General features: G+C 39.6%; 1 protein-coding gene across 1 annotated transcript in view; it reads right to left on the bottom strand.

The window, feature by feature from the left end:
- MYO10 (myosin X) overlaps positions 1-15,285 on the bottom strand; it is a 566,410-nt gene that overhangs the window by 393,715 nt on the left and 157,410 nt on the right. The window contains exons 9-10 of the mRNA XM_044065222.1: positions 10,583-10,691; positions 7,167-7,247 (exon numbers count right to left, since the gene is read on the bottom strand). Coding sequence (XP_043921157.1) covers positions 7,167-7,247; positions 10,583-10,691 — 190 coding nt within the window. The remainder of the gene's footprint in view (positions 1-7,166; positions 7,248-10,582; positions 10,692-15,285) is intronic.

A 15,285-nucleotide genomic window follows, 5' to 3' on the forward strand; every position in this document is an offset into this window, starting at 1 on the left:
GAGACACCTGCAAATTGCACTGTCATTCCTGTTGGCCTTGCTGACAAAGTAAAATTACTACTTTTCTGTCAGATAACCAGGTGCATGAATACAAGAACCACCACAGGAAATTCAGGTTTCTATTCATAATATGCATTGAGAAGTCAGTAAGAGATTGATGTGATAACAAGCAGAGTCAATGTCTTCTCTGTGTTTTAAGTAGGACATATGCCTCACAAAAGATTTGGGCAGAGATAAAGCAAAGCACATTTTCCACAAAATCGACCGCTTTTGTTATATGGATTTATTCTGAAAGTAAGCAAATTCAGCAAACAAAAAAAGGGTCGATATGCATTCCAGACACAGTGTTAACATATTAAGTTCATTAAATTAACTAGATACTTGGCCAAGATCTGCCTATTTTAAATTGAGGTCCTTAACAAGTGTATTATTAAGCAGCGATCATAACTCTCAACCTCTTACAGCAAGAAATCTGGACAAAGCCACAAATAATGGGGGAACAAAGGCCCAAAAATAGAGACACCTTTTAAATACTCTTCTTACATACCTAGAAAGTTGAGAGAATAAAAGGTTTTGCATTAGCATGCATTTTCCGAAGAACATTAAGTCTGAAAATCAAATGGCTGCCATTATTTTCTGACTTAAGTCCTCGGTTATTTGCCAGTGATTTGCCAGAAAACTGCAATTTTATGAGAAATGGACCAAAAATACGAGTCAAAAATCTGGACAGTTATGAAACATAGTGTCATTGCTGGTAGTCTAAGTTAAGCACTTTATACAATTTTAATAAGCTACCATAGGAAGGCCCTATTGGAGATGTAATATTTCACTCAGGTTATGGCCTTGCTTTTGTTTAAAGGTACTCAACAATGGTCTGTGCAGCTTTCATTCACACAGGGTGGTATCTCCCCACATCAAACACACATCACTGCCTTTTTTTTTACCTTTTAAGTATCAACTTCATTAATCTCTTCATAGCTTTTAAACTCAATTCCTGAAGCCCAGCGCTAGTTTGCTAACATGCCACCCAAGGAAGTGCATGTTGATGTCTTAAGATGCATTGAATTTAAAATTCTGATTTAAAACACACATTAAGCTTGATTTTGAACATATATTAATCAAGATGTTATATTCTTTTATCTTTATGCAGCCATATCAACATTTTAAAAAGCCAGCTTTAATGAAACTCCACTGATATGAACACAGAATGGCCCTGCATGATCCTGGTAACACCTTATAAGATAAAAGTTCTTCCCAAATGACAGTTGCATCAGCAAACTGGAAGGAAGCTTCTGGAACTGTTTGAAAAGTTACAAAGGATTTATGAAGATGCCTTTTAGTTTTACAAAGAACTGTAACCTTCAAACTCCGGACCCCACCCAGTAAAAGTTGCAGACTCCAAATTTGACTTCAAACCAGTGGCAAGTGAAGTACCACAGGGTTCAGTCCTGGGACCTCTCCTGTTTGGTATCTACTTCTCTGAAGTACAGGCTAACACAGAAGGCCTTTGGCTAACAAAGTTTGCAGATGACTGCAAACTAAGAGCCATAATCGAGTCCCCAAATGATGTCGACATCCTACAGAAGGGCCTCACTGAGACAGATGCTTGGTGTCAGAGCCATGGCCTCAAGCTCAGTGCCAAAAAGAGCTTTGTCATCCCCTTTGGTAAAAAGTCTGTACCCATGAACTACCACATAGGCGGCAGTCTACCTAATGCCGAATGTGTGATGAGACCTTAGGACCCAGGTGGACAGTAGTCTCTCCTTTGATAATCACATTGCCACAGTAGTCAGGAAATCCTTCTACATGGCACACCTCATTACAAAAGGGTTCTCATCCAGGAATAAAAGAAGTCATTGTTCCCCTCTACTAGTCACTCATTAGACCCATTATAGAGTACAACGCCCCTTTTGGAATGTACCTCACAAGACAGCTACAGCAACTGGAAAGGCCACAGAAGTACCTCATAAAGATGATTACTGGCCTCAAACAGATGCCCTACACTGACCATCTCAAAAAACTCCAGCTTTACTCTGTAGCATATCGCTTACTCTGAGGTGATCTCTGCCTATCATATAAAGCTATGTCAAACCCAGAGCTGTTGCACATGCTACACCTAAAGAAATCCCAATCCCTCCGAGCTACATGCTCTAGGGACCTAAACCTTGTCACCACAATAAACAGGACATGCTGAAGGGATAGATTCATTTCCCAGAGACTTCCCATACTCTGGAACAAGCCACCCATCTATGTCAAGCAAAGTTCCTCATTAGCACTCTTTAAGAAAAATCTTGATAAGTGGATGGGAAACAGGAAATACACCCCAGGGATCACTTCTGTGGCTCTGCTCGACAGGGGCACAGGAAAATAACTTTCTTGGGTGACATAAGCCAGGGAACCTTGTTGACTACCTTACTTAGGCCCTTGGGCTGATAGCCTAGTACCTATCTATGAACCTATGTGTGATGACAGCCAGTGGGCACAGTCATCAAAAAAAATCACTTTATTCTTGTCTACAAGAAGAGTACTGAACACAACACTCAACAAAGTTTAACTCTGTATGAGGGATCAAAAGACTGAATGAATGAATGTACACTCAAAAATCTCCTGGTTCAGCTACCTTTTGCTGAATCAGAACACTTCCATGCCTCCACACAAGCATCAATTCAATGTGTGTTGCACTTACAAATATGCCAAGGCGTTGGCATGAGGGAACCTGTATTACAGCAGTGAACCCTAAACTCAACTCTGCAGTGAATGTGATCACACAACAGTACCATGTTCATTACAAGGTTACTTATGTACTACCATGCATAATAAGTAAGAAGAGTGCTAAAGCAAATATGAAGACTGACCCTAAACCTATGTCAGAGGAGCAGGCATGTTTTTCAAAACCACAGTAACAAAGTTTGCTCTACTCTTTGAAAGAATGTGCTGCTTTTTATTGCTTACAAAAAGGAATTGACAGAAAACAAGGTAGCTGCTTGAGCTAAAACATTCCTGAAAAAAAAGCAGTAGTCATGGCTGTTGCTCTTGAAGAGTGTGCTTTAATATGTTCTTGCATATGCTCATAACAGAAACAGATGAAACCAACCATCACCTACAAAGTTTACTTTGGAAACTGGTAAGCCCTGTTTCTTTGTCAAGAAAGAGGCAAAAGAGTTGGTATGTTTGCCTGAAGTCATTAGTTCTGTAAATACAATATCCTGATGGCCTTCACATATCCATCAGGTGTCTCTGGCTTGTTCCAAGTATTAGGGTAGAAGACTAAGAGAAGAATGGTTTTGTTCAAAGCCAGTTACATGACTAACTTTGGCATGAAGGAGCAACTGGTCCTGATGGCCACCCTGTGCATTTGGAATACTGTGCAGGGCTCTCTACATATTATGGCCTGTTTCCAGAGTAAGAATAGACTGGCACTAAGCTGGATGTCTCAAACACAGGAACAGTGAAAGCCACTCCATTAAAAAGTTAAGATTTCTCTTGGTTTAATTTCTCCAAGTATTTTGGGTTTCTAACACAATGACAGGAATGGACCCCCATTCATAAGTCAGGGTACAATTAAAGCTCATGAAATTAGTATTGTCCCAATCTTTGATGTTAGCCAAAAGTGCTCTTTCCAGCACCTGCCACGTGTCCAGAATTGACTCATTCTGTAATTCACACGATGTTACATATATCAGTAGCATTATTGAAGTATGACTGTCATTTTTCTTTATAACACCTGTTGCTCCTTCTATTATGGGACAGTCTGGGTATCTTCTTTTCACGCTGCACTCATTTCTGCCTGCAAGTCCTGGTATTTTTTTACTTTGTCTCTCTCTGAGTAAGACAATGTAATCACTGGGTATAGCAATTTCAATGATCAATGCTACTTTTGTCTTTTTTCCTTGTATTACTACATCTTTTTTCTCACATCTAATTTCTGAACTGCTGGTAATGAGTGATCCCTCATAACAAAAAGCCTTGTGGTTCATGTTTCCAATGCTTCTCAGCTACTTGTATATTGTAGTGCTTGCACAATCCAGAAAGCAACAGTCTTGCCACATTGTGACTTTCAGTATACAGACTCTGTCATGAGTACATCACACACCCAATAACAGAACCTGCATTTGCCCGTTTCTCCCACATGTTCAGTGGACTTTGCAAATCAGTGTCAGTATTCTGGGTCTATATTAATTTACTGAAGGTTCACTTCAGTGAACCTTTCTTCATCAAATCCTAACCATCAAACATTCATTTCAGCTAACGTTCATATCCGAGAAAATTTTATGTAAGGAAAGGAAGCAGCTGGCTAGCAGCACAAATTCTCCCATTTCCCCACTGTAGTGCAACCTCAGAGTTGGTATATATAATTAGGGGTTATGCGGGTTTTACATACTGTGGAGTCTGTTCCGGTGTAGTTTTGGCCAACTGCTTAGTTTTCCTGTTTAAATTTATTTTCGATGAGAACATTCACTGAAATGAGGTTCGATGGTTAGGATTTGATGAAGAAAGGTTTGCTGAAATGAACCTTTGATGATTTAATACAGATCCCATAGTCCACTATCCTGGGCCGTCATTATTAACCTTTCATCTTTTGGTTTCGATTCAACACTCCTTATCCATTCCTGCATATATCCTGACCAACATGAGGTTGTTCCAGGAGGTCTCTGTATTTGCCACACTATGTATGCCTTTTCCACATTTGTTTTTCTTTCCTAGTCATCTGAGCCTTCTCTATTTTTCCTTTTGTTTTTTTGGCACACACAGTTGCTGTCTGATTTTTGTCTGCTTCTACTCTGATTTTCTTTCACACATGACACTGAAAAGCTTCTGCTAAACTGAGCAGAGAAGTCATTTTAGACTTCTCCTCTTGCTTTAAATCTTCCACTATTTTTGAAACTGGTGAGGTCAGCAGATATGCATGCAGTCCCACAACTGCAAATCTATACATGCAATTAATTTTGAAGAGGCCCACACCTCCTTCAGAATGAGGAATATATATAACTTTGGTATACACTGATTTTTATATATTATTTGATGAGCATAAAGTATTTTTTGTGTTTTCCTCTCCAACAGATCCAGTACCTTTTGGGACCAGTCATTCAACCCAACAATGTAAGTTACAGCAGAATTGGTTTACAATCTGGATTTTATTCCGAGATGTCAAGGCAGTTTTCAATACTAGTTTTAGTCTACTGAAGCATTCCTTACCAAGTTTTATTTGCATTTCTTCATGTTTTATTACCGATTCTCCATCAATCCCAAATATTTATATATTTCCTCCTGCTCAAGTTCCTTTATATTGCATCCCTGTCGCAGATTGATATTTTTTGGTGATGCAGCTTTACTGTTTTAAAGTTAAGGTTCAGTGTGGAGTCCTTCATTTCCTAGGAAGGCCTCAATAAAGGACCTCCTTTAAAAATTGTCTGACTAAAGCAACGCAGCGTGAAAGGGAGAAAGCAAGAGAGAGAAAAAAGGTGCACCCTGACTGAGGCATTAGATAAATCCTTGTCAAAAAGGCTTAAGTAAGGCTTCCCGAATACAGGATCACTTAGCTACCCCCTCCCATTCCATAAACTGTACTGAAAATATGTCCCATCTAGCTAGATAACCACCTGAATTTTCACTAGAAAAAAAAAAAAAAAGATGATATGGGCTAACTGACCCTTTATCCAGGATGCAGACTTGTGTCCCTTCATCAAGAAGGAACAATTATGTCCCAAGAATTATGGGAGTCAAGCTGGCTGGACAGACATTTGTCTGCGGTTAATTCAATCATATGTAATGAATACTGCTGTAACAGTGATCTATACAAAGAATATCTGCAAATGTTCTTCTCAGTATTAAGGATGCAACTTTCCTTATGATTTGGCACAGTGCTACTTGTCAGTACAAAATCAGAACCTTGACATAAAAGTGGATCTGCTAATGAGATTTTGTACAGGTATTTGAATTTGACCTCCATGCTCTAAAAATTAAAAAAAAAATGTCACAGTTCCCTTTCTCAAGACACAATTAAGATAAGCTATACTGGTCCACAAACAGAAAACACAAAGATACTGGAACACAGAGGGGATGTAATACATTTGTAGATCAATACAGGTTTTGGTCACTACTCAAGCTTTCAGCCTAATGTAACTGCTGATGAAGGGCTCCTATTAGTCCAAAAGTTAATCTGAGGACCTGAAGATGGCGCACTCTCTCTTTTCATCTGTGACATAATTCCTAAACATTACAAATGATACTGTGACACTTATCTTTCCATTGTCATCACCTGACTAGATGTTCCAGAATAGTTCACAGCCAGTTATTAAAACCAAAATAAAGAAATTCTTTTTTTACTCGTAGCCGTAGTAAGAATGTCTTTTTATTTACTTTAATGTACCAGTATGCTGTTGCAACGCTGCATTAAAGACACTAATGTGGAAATTTCTATGGAATGAAAACAGATCACTTACAACTATGCCCTCTAAATTGAGGATCTGATAACATACTTTTGGTAATGGGATACTGTCTTTTCAGAATCGATGATATCTGCACAAATTTTGCTTTTAGAAAACATGTGATGCCCTCAGTAATTTTTGCAAGTTTAGAGCAAAGTGTTTACAGCAGTACTTTTTCAGTTCACTGCAAAATGTTCACAAGACAGTAATACTGTTTCAGTTTACTCCAACTCTTTTTCCACTGAATTACATTTATAATTCACAGTGATTTTACAGAGATATGACTCCAGTGACTTCAACCAAAATATACAGAAAAAAAAGTGCCATTAAAGTGATTATAATATAGTCTCACAGCAAGCAAAATCGTTAACTGCTAAACCCAAAACACTAAGATTATTCTTATGCACAATTCTTGAAGTGTTGCAACAAAAAAAGTATGAGTTAATATTAAAAAATATGAAAAAATGCAACAGTTTTTTTGGATACTAAATATCGTATAACTTGAGCACAGCAGGAAGTTAACTACAGATGCAAAATATGTTATATAACAGACAAAAGGCTTTAAGGCTTGTCTTTTTGCCAGCATATGTGTTGAATAAAGGAGAAAACAATTATAAAATATATACAAGTAATATAACTTAATACCAAAAGCCTAATGGCCAGGAACACGAGAAAAATAGTAAAAAAGCCGGGAATACAGATGAAAGCAAAGGACTTTCAAATGTAACACAGGCTTACCTTACACATGTTGGGCTTGATACAACGAATAAAAAATGGATTTGATGAATTCAATGTTGCCATCAGGGAATGCAGTGAGTTCTAAAACACAGGCAAAAACACGTTACTTCCACTGCATTAGCAATTAATTCTGGCGTTGTATGCACATTTATAACTACATAACACATTTTTTAAACCTTATTAATTCAACATTTACTCTTGAATTGTTGCTCACCCTTGCAAATGTCTTGTACAATATCACTGTTGGGAGGTTATAAATGCTTTTTGATCTACTGTATGGTGGTTATTCATGTTTGTTTCGCTTACTCTCCCTGCTTCAGATATCTGCACCTTGATTTTTTCCCATGTTTTTAATTTTCCTGACCCTAGTACTGCAGTTACTGCTCTACTCCATAGCTTGCTTTATGTTTCAGCAATTTTCTCTAGTATTCAAGTAACTCAACAACAAAAGGTGGAACAAACCTACTACAAAAAAAAAACAAATCTGCAGCAAACTTACCAAACAAAATACATTACTGCATAAGCAGTACAAAATATAGGGACTGGAACTTCAACAATGCAATACATAATCTCATTTTAAATTAGTGCATAATATACTAAGCAGACCAAACAAATGTTTCTCGCATTTTGTTCTGTGTCACTGACAATCAAGTTGTCCCCCAATCAGACATATGCACATTTATTTAATCCTTTGGGGTGGAAACCAATGAGATACCTTACTGCAGAGTTGTGGGGATGTGGGAATGTCATCATCCGAGCAGCCATCGGGAAGTTTGTGCTCCCACTGATATCCAGACAATGACAGCACTGTTAGTAGTTTAACCCCCCCTTCCTTAGAGGTGACATGAGCACATGCATCACTGAAAGGATCACATATTCCCTGACATGCATTTGGAGGCGGCTCCTCACAACGCATGACAATGGCTGCCACTACCAACTTGGATGGTCATGCCCACACCTGCTTCAAGCCAGCCTCCATCATAACCTGTCTCAACTTTCCCACAAAGGCCAGGTCGTTTATCAAAGGAGTGGCCATATCTGGATAGAGGCCCACCAACCTATACCCTCTCCCCCTGTGATGCTTGTGCCATCAAGAGCCTGAGCCACTATTAGGATCAGAGGAAGTTACTAGACTATTGGCCCTGAGGTCCTTACAAGCCTAACCAGGAATTTAGCCCATGCTCCAATAAGTCATTCACAATCAAACTGCTGTGCTGTACTGTTGTTTTTTTTATTTTGTAGTAACAGGAAAATGTGTTCATCATCAACTGTTAAATCATTTAACTCAAAATAACATGATAGCTAAATGCCAACATGGTTTTAGGCCATCCCATAGTACCACGACAGCCCTGCTATCCTTTACAGATGTTATAAATAGAAATCGCAATAACAACAACCTCTCATCTGCTCTCTTTATTGTCCTCTCCAAAGCTTTTGACATGGTTAACCATGCTCTTCTTATCAATATTCTTGAATCCTTCGCCCTTGACTCTTTAGCAATTAAATGGTTCAGGTCCTACCTAACCAATAGACAACAAGCAGTTCTTTGGGCAGATAATATATCATCTCTTCTACCTGTAACCCTGGGAGTTCCTCAGGGCTCTATTCTAGGTCCACTTCTCTTCTCTCTTTTTATTAACGACCTGCATGTAACAATCCCAAATGCCACCTGCATTCAATATGCAGACGATTCAACATTAATCTGTTCAGCAAGCTCACCATCTGCACTACATTCCCTGACACAGAAAGTATTCAATTCAGTTGAAACTTGTTTCACTGAACGTTGTCTCCTTCTTAATGCTAAGAAAACCAAGCTCCTTCTTTTTACACCAACCAATAAGTCCACCCCAATAGATTTCTCTATCACTTCCAATAATGATACTATCATACACCCTGACTGCACAACCAAGTTGTTAGGAATTACTATTGATAACAACCTGACATTTGATAATCACATAAATAACACCATTACAACTATCAACAAGAAAATTGGTTCCTTATATCGAATCAAATCCTTCTCAACTCCAACAGCTAAAACCCAAATTGAACACTCCCATTTAATTTCTAATCTTCTTTATGCCTCTCCCATACATACTAACCTCAAAAAGAATAACCTTGTCAAACTAGAGCATGCCTATTACAACATCTCCAGATTTGCCACGGGTAATCCTTTTTGTACCCACCACTGCCTAGATCTCATGCAGCTGGGCTGGCTAGAAATTCAAAACCTTCTAAAAATCTCCCAACTAACCATGGCCCACAAGATATTTTATCAACCTAATAGAACTCCTATACTATCCAATCTCATAATCCCCTATAAAAACCTAGATATACTACGCTCCTCTAACAAGCTTCTAGCTAGCATAACCAAAACTAACAATTTGGCTGGAAACTCCCTGTTTTCTAACACTGTGGGAAAAGACTGGAACCTACTTCCCAAAGAACTAACATCACTCTCTTCTTTGCCTCTCTTTAAACAAAAGCTCAAAACACACTTTAAAATACACTGGTTATGCCCATGCAGTAAACCAGACTAACCCTTCCTTGCCTGTGCTCATATTTGCCTATACCATACTAAGTTTTTTTGTTTTGTTCCTCATTATTTCTCTTATGAGGAAATGAACTGGTGATCACAATGATACATACTGGTTGACAAAAAAAAAAAAAAAAAAAAAAAGATGCATACTTTATTTCTACTATGTTTATGTACTATGTAACAATTATCATTCCTTCATTGTTTGTATTTCATGTTTTTACTGTTTGGAGCTTTTCTCCCCGGGCCTCTACTGAAAATGGAAATATATCCAGCTAGACCAACCCGGTCAACAAATGTAAAATAAATAAATAAAATAATAAATCAAACATCAGTTTTTAAATTGTTCGGGAATGTAATCAGCCACAGAGACTAATCACATGAATTTCATCAATGGGCTATCTGAAGTCAGTAAAAAAAAATCAGAATTCAGAAATTTGAAAGTTCTCCAGTTGTCAAATCCAGAAATGTAAAAATTCTATAACAGTCAATTTGGAAAACTTTCTACCATTGTATGACAAAGGAACAAGCCAGATAAATGTATTTAGCCTTCTGTGAATATATCATGAACAGCAGCTTTCCATGAAACGTGTATGCCAAAGTGTAGATGTGATTGCAGTATTTTATTTTTTTTTTTGTCTTCACATGCAACCACTGCTTAATCAAACTAAAGAGACAAAGTATTGTTTCAGGAGCTTATGACACATTTAGGCAGCCAATTGGCAATGTCAAAACCCAGACCAAATTAACTGCGTTTATTACTGTTCTAAGGGCACTTTGAGACTTTCATCTCTACATAATTATAACAATTACAGTCAATGAGTGCCACATGTAAAATACAGTTTCCTGTTTACCACTGAATGTACCACTGCAAAGCACTGACCTTGAACTGCGAACAAACTGTTGGCTTGCTGTGCTTGCTTCCACATTTGAGTGCTTCTTGGTTGTTGCGAGTTGAAACATGCTCAAACAAATCATATATGAAATCATGCCTACAACAAAAGCAGACAGAATTTGAAGACTATAAGGGAAAAGTAGATTTCAAGAGGCAAATGAAGAAGCTGGATCAGCTCTACATTTTCTTAACTTTGGTTAAGTGGTTATTTCATTAAATTAGTAAAATGGTATAAATCAAACTTTTAAGCATTTTTTAATTCCTGTAATTTTCAATGCACATAATTGTGTACACTCTTCTGGAAGTGGAGATAATCAGGTCGTATACATCTGTCCACTAAAATCCAGTGTAGTTTAAGTTACAGCAAGTACATACTGGGCACAGGTTCTGCAACTGTGTCTCATTTCAACGGTGGGAGATTATAGCAGATTTTCAAAAGAAAAGCTGTAAAAAAACAAATCTGTATTTTATACAAAGCAAGTCTTCCACCAGGGTGAAGAAATGAAGATTTGCCTCTTGCACACATTTACTAAGCACTCACCTCTGATGCTTTATCAACTCAGGAGAAACAGCAAGTCCACTAAAGTCTCCAATCAATGAAATGCGACTCAATTATAAAGCCAGTTACGGAATATATTGCCCTGTTTCTGTTCCATTCTCTGACAGCAGGGAAGAGACACTTCTAAGGAACATTCACACACAACACAATTGCAATACAAGTTGCAGAGGCACAACTCCAGGATTATGGTCAAATATGCACATCAACAGCTTGCTGCAGAAGAGAAGCAGCATGCATCAATGCAACCATCTGAGTACATAGAGAATACTGTCCTCCATGTTATGAATGCAACTCGGCCTACTAACATCCCCAGCAGCCATTTTGCCTGCACTCACTCAATGACAATACAACTAATGTAAAAGTGTAGCCTCAGAATAGGCTGGTGCTGCAATTGTTTTAGTGGAAAGTGTAACAAAATGTAATGTACAAAGTAAATACTATACAAAATGATTTTCAGAATCAAGACTTTGCTTACACAGCCCAGAACACCCTTTTCATTGATATCACAGCAACATGACAAAGGAAAATAGTACAGTACAAATAAAGTACAGTTGTGTACCTACCATAAATGTAGATGTTCGAGTGTATTCACTGTTGCAGTCATTACTCTTGTGTTATCCTACTGGCACGCTACCCCCAGTCAGCTTGAATTCCAAAGTCCTGGTCCGGCGTCGGTTGCTGTCACCTCTTCCCTGATGTCAGTGCGCCAGGGGTATAAAATAAGCAGCAGACGCCATTTTCTTCAGTTTTTCTTGCCCCAGATGTCAGGTGCCCCCAAAAGGGTAGGCTAAATATATTATGCCAATAAACATACATGCAGTAAAGTAACATTTCCTTTATCTACAAGCAAATACACCACATAGGTTGTATAGAATAGAGAAGTACAGATAAAACCCAGCAAATGAAAGGGGGACAGTGGGAGGGTAACCTGGACTGCAACAGTGAATACACTCAAACATCTGCATTTATGGTAGGTACACAACTGTACTATGTTCATCGTGTTTCACTGTTGCAGTCATTACTCTTAGGTTGAATCCCAAAGCTGAGGATGGGTGGCTGGGCTAAATAGGATTATGAGGCCCTGCAGAACTGCAGTGGCAAAGTCTGCTCTGGATTTAGAGTAAAGAGGTAAGTGGTAGTGCTTTGTAAAGGTGTGCACTGAACTCCAGGCTGCAGCCTCTAAGATGTCTTTGGTTGGTACTCCTCCGAGGAAGGCAGCTGAAGTGACTGCTGCTCTGGTAGAATGTGGCCTAATGCCTTTAGGCACTGATTTGCCATGCTGTGAGTAGCAGAAATGAATGCAATGACCTATCCATTTAGAAATAGTCTGTTTTGAGATAGCCTTTCCTTGTGATCCTGCAGCATATGCCACTAAAAGTTGCTCAGTCTTTCTGAAAGCTTTAGTTCTGTCCAAGTACAAGCGTAGCTGTCTGTGTATGTCCAAAGAATGCAGAATTTTCTCACCCTTGTTCTGTGGGTTTGGATAAAAAGGTAGGCAAGTGAATGGTTTGGTTGAGGGCCACACTGGACACCACCTTAGGCATAAATGTAGGGTCTGTCCTCAGAGAAACCCTGTCTGGATGAAAAATGATAAAAGGTTCCACAGCCATGAGTGCCTGTAACTCCGAGACTTGTCTTGCAGAGGTTACTGCTAGGAGCAGAGCTGTTTTCCAGGATAAGAATTTTATATCAGCTGTTGAGGCTGGCTTAAAAGGAGGCAGTGTGAGTTTTTCCAAGACGTAATTGAGGTCCCATGTAGGTATTGGTGCTCTCCTTGGAGGCCTGATATTTTTGGCCCCTCTGAGGTACTGCCTTATTAAAGGATGAGAAAAAATAGGTGGTTCCATATTGAAATGGGCTGAAATGGCAGAGGCATGAATCTTAATTGATGAAAAGGAAAGGCCTTTGTCCAGCATCTCAGTTAAGTATTGTAAAATCTGAGGAATATTTGGTACTTGCATGTCAATGCCTTGTTCCTGGTTCCAAGCACAGAATCTCTTCCATTTTTCTGCATAAGGTTTTCTGGTACTGGGCTTCCTGGCCTCCAAGATAACATCTGTAACAGCTTTTGAAAGAGAAGTGTTCTGAATGGCTACATTATCTGCCAGATTTAGGGTCCTGAGTTGGCTGTGCAGGATCTGATTGTTTTGTTGGGTCAGTAAGTGAGAAGTTTGAGGTAATGTCCATGCTGGACTGTGAGACAAGTTCTTTAGGATTGGGTACCAGTGCTGGCATGGCCAGTCTGAGGCAATCAGTATCATTTTGGCTTCTCTTGTCTGAACTTTAGGAGTACCTTGGGAAGGAGAGGCAGTGGAGGGAAGGCATATACTGTTATGTTTTTCCAGCTCTAGGATAGGACATCCACTTTCCATGCTTGTTTGTGATAAATCCTTGTGCAAAATCTCTGTAATTGGCAGTTGTGAGGGGAGGCAAATAGATCTATGTCTGGGCATCCCCATTTCCTTGTTATCATGCTGAAGACTTGAGGTTCCAGTTTCCACTCGTGGGGATCCATTAGGTTTCTGCTTAGTTCGTCTGCCAGAGTATTTATTTTTCCTGGCAGGAATTGTGCTTGCAGGTGAACTTGGTAAGTCAATGCTGTGTCCCACAAAGTCATTGCTTGTCTGCAGAGGGGGTAGGAATGTGTGCCTCCCTGCTTGTTTATGTACCACATGACTGTAATATTGTCTGTCTTTAACAGTAGTTGTCCTGGATGAAGCAGATCCTTGAAAGCTGTCAGGGCATTCTGAACAGCTAGCATCTCTTTTTGATTGATATGAAGATGCATCTGGTTTGTGGGCCATGTGCCCTGAATACATTTTCCTGCCATGTGGGCCCCCCAGGCATAATCTGATGCATCCGTTGTGAGTGTCTGCCTGGCTGTGGGTAAAGTGAATGGCAGACCCTTGTTGTGGTGACAGGCCTGTGCCCACCATCAAAACTCCTGTTGCAGGCAGGGAATGAGGGTAACTAATGTTTCCAGGCTGTGGCAATGTTGTGTCCAAACACTTTTTAGATACCACTGTAGTTTCCTCATATGCAGTCTGGCATATGGAATTAGCAGAATGCAGGATGCCATGAAGCCCAAGGCCTGCAGGATTTTCCTTGCAGATAACTGGGTCTTTTTGCCAACTTTTTGAAGTATGAAGTCAGTTGCCTTTGTTTGTCTGGCATGAGATAAGCCATCTGGGCAGTTGTATTTAAGCTTGCACCCAGGAATATTATCTCTTGAGAGGGTACTAGTCTTGATTTCTTTTCGTTTACTGTGTACCCTAGGCAAATTCGTAATCTTTTTACAAACGCCAGACGCTTTAGAAGAATGTCTTTGTTCTCTGCTTGAATGAGGCAGTCATCCAAGTAAGGATATATTTGAATTCCTCTTTGTCTGCAAAATGCAATTACTGGTGCCAGGCATTTTGTGAAGACCCTGGGTGCAGTAGATAAGCCAAAGGGCAGTGCAGAGAATTGGAAGTGCATTGAGCCAGCTATGAATCGGAGGTATCGGTATCTTCTGCAAGACTGTCTGATTGGGACATGCAGGTATGCCTCTTTTAGGTCCAGTGTTACGAGCCAAGCCTTCTTGCCCAGCATGGGCAGTAGCTGCTGCAGAGTCAACATCTTGAATTTTGGAACATCCAGAAATGTGTTTAGTATAGACAGGTCCAGTATTGGTCTCCAGGCTTTGTCCTTTCTGGGCACCAAGAAAAGTCTTGAGTAAAATCCTTGTCCCTGCTCTTGCTGTGGTACTTGTTGAATGGCCCTCATGTCCACGAGGGATGCAATTTGCTTTTGTGCCTCCGCCCATTGATTGTGTGGCAGGTCTGGCATACCTTTTGCCCTTGGCAGGGTGTGAAAGAGGAACCTGTAGCCATGGGACACTATGCTCAAGACCCATTTGTCCTGGGTAATCATTTGCCAATTTGGTGAAAAAATTGCTAGTTTTCCCCCTAAGGGGGCTGCCAAAAGATAAGTGCTTGGATCTGGCAGAGGAAAGTCATTGGGACTGTTTCCTGTATGGTTATGATTTGTCTTCTCCGCTTTTGGAGGTAGAAGCACCCCATTGTTTAGGCCTGTATGAGCCTTGGGGCTGAAATCTGTCTCTGGGAAGTCTGTATCTGCCTCTTTGTGGCCT

The sequence above is a fragment of the Protopterus annectens genome, chromosome 3.part0 (genome assembly GCF_019279795.1).
Source record: "Protopterus annectens isolate FY-2018-M chromosome 3.part0, PAN1.0, whole genome shotgun sequence".
NCBI lineage: Eukaryota > Metazoa > Chordata > Ceratodontiformes > Protopteridae > Protopterus > Protopterus annectens.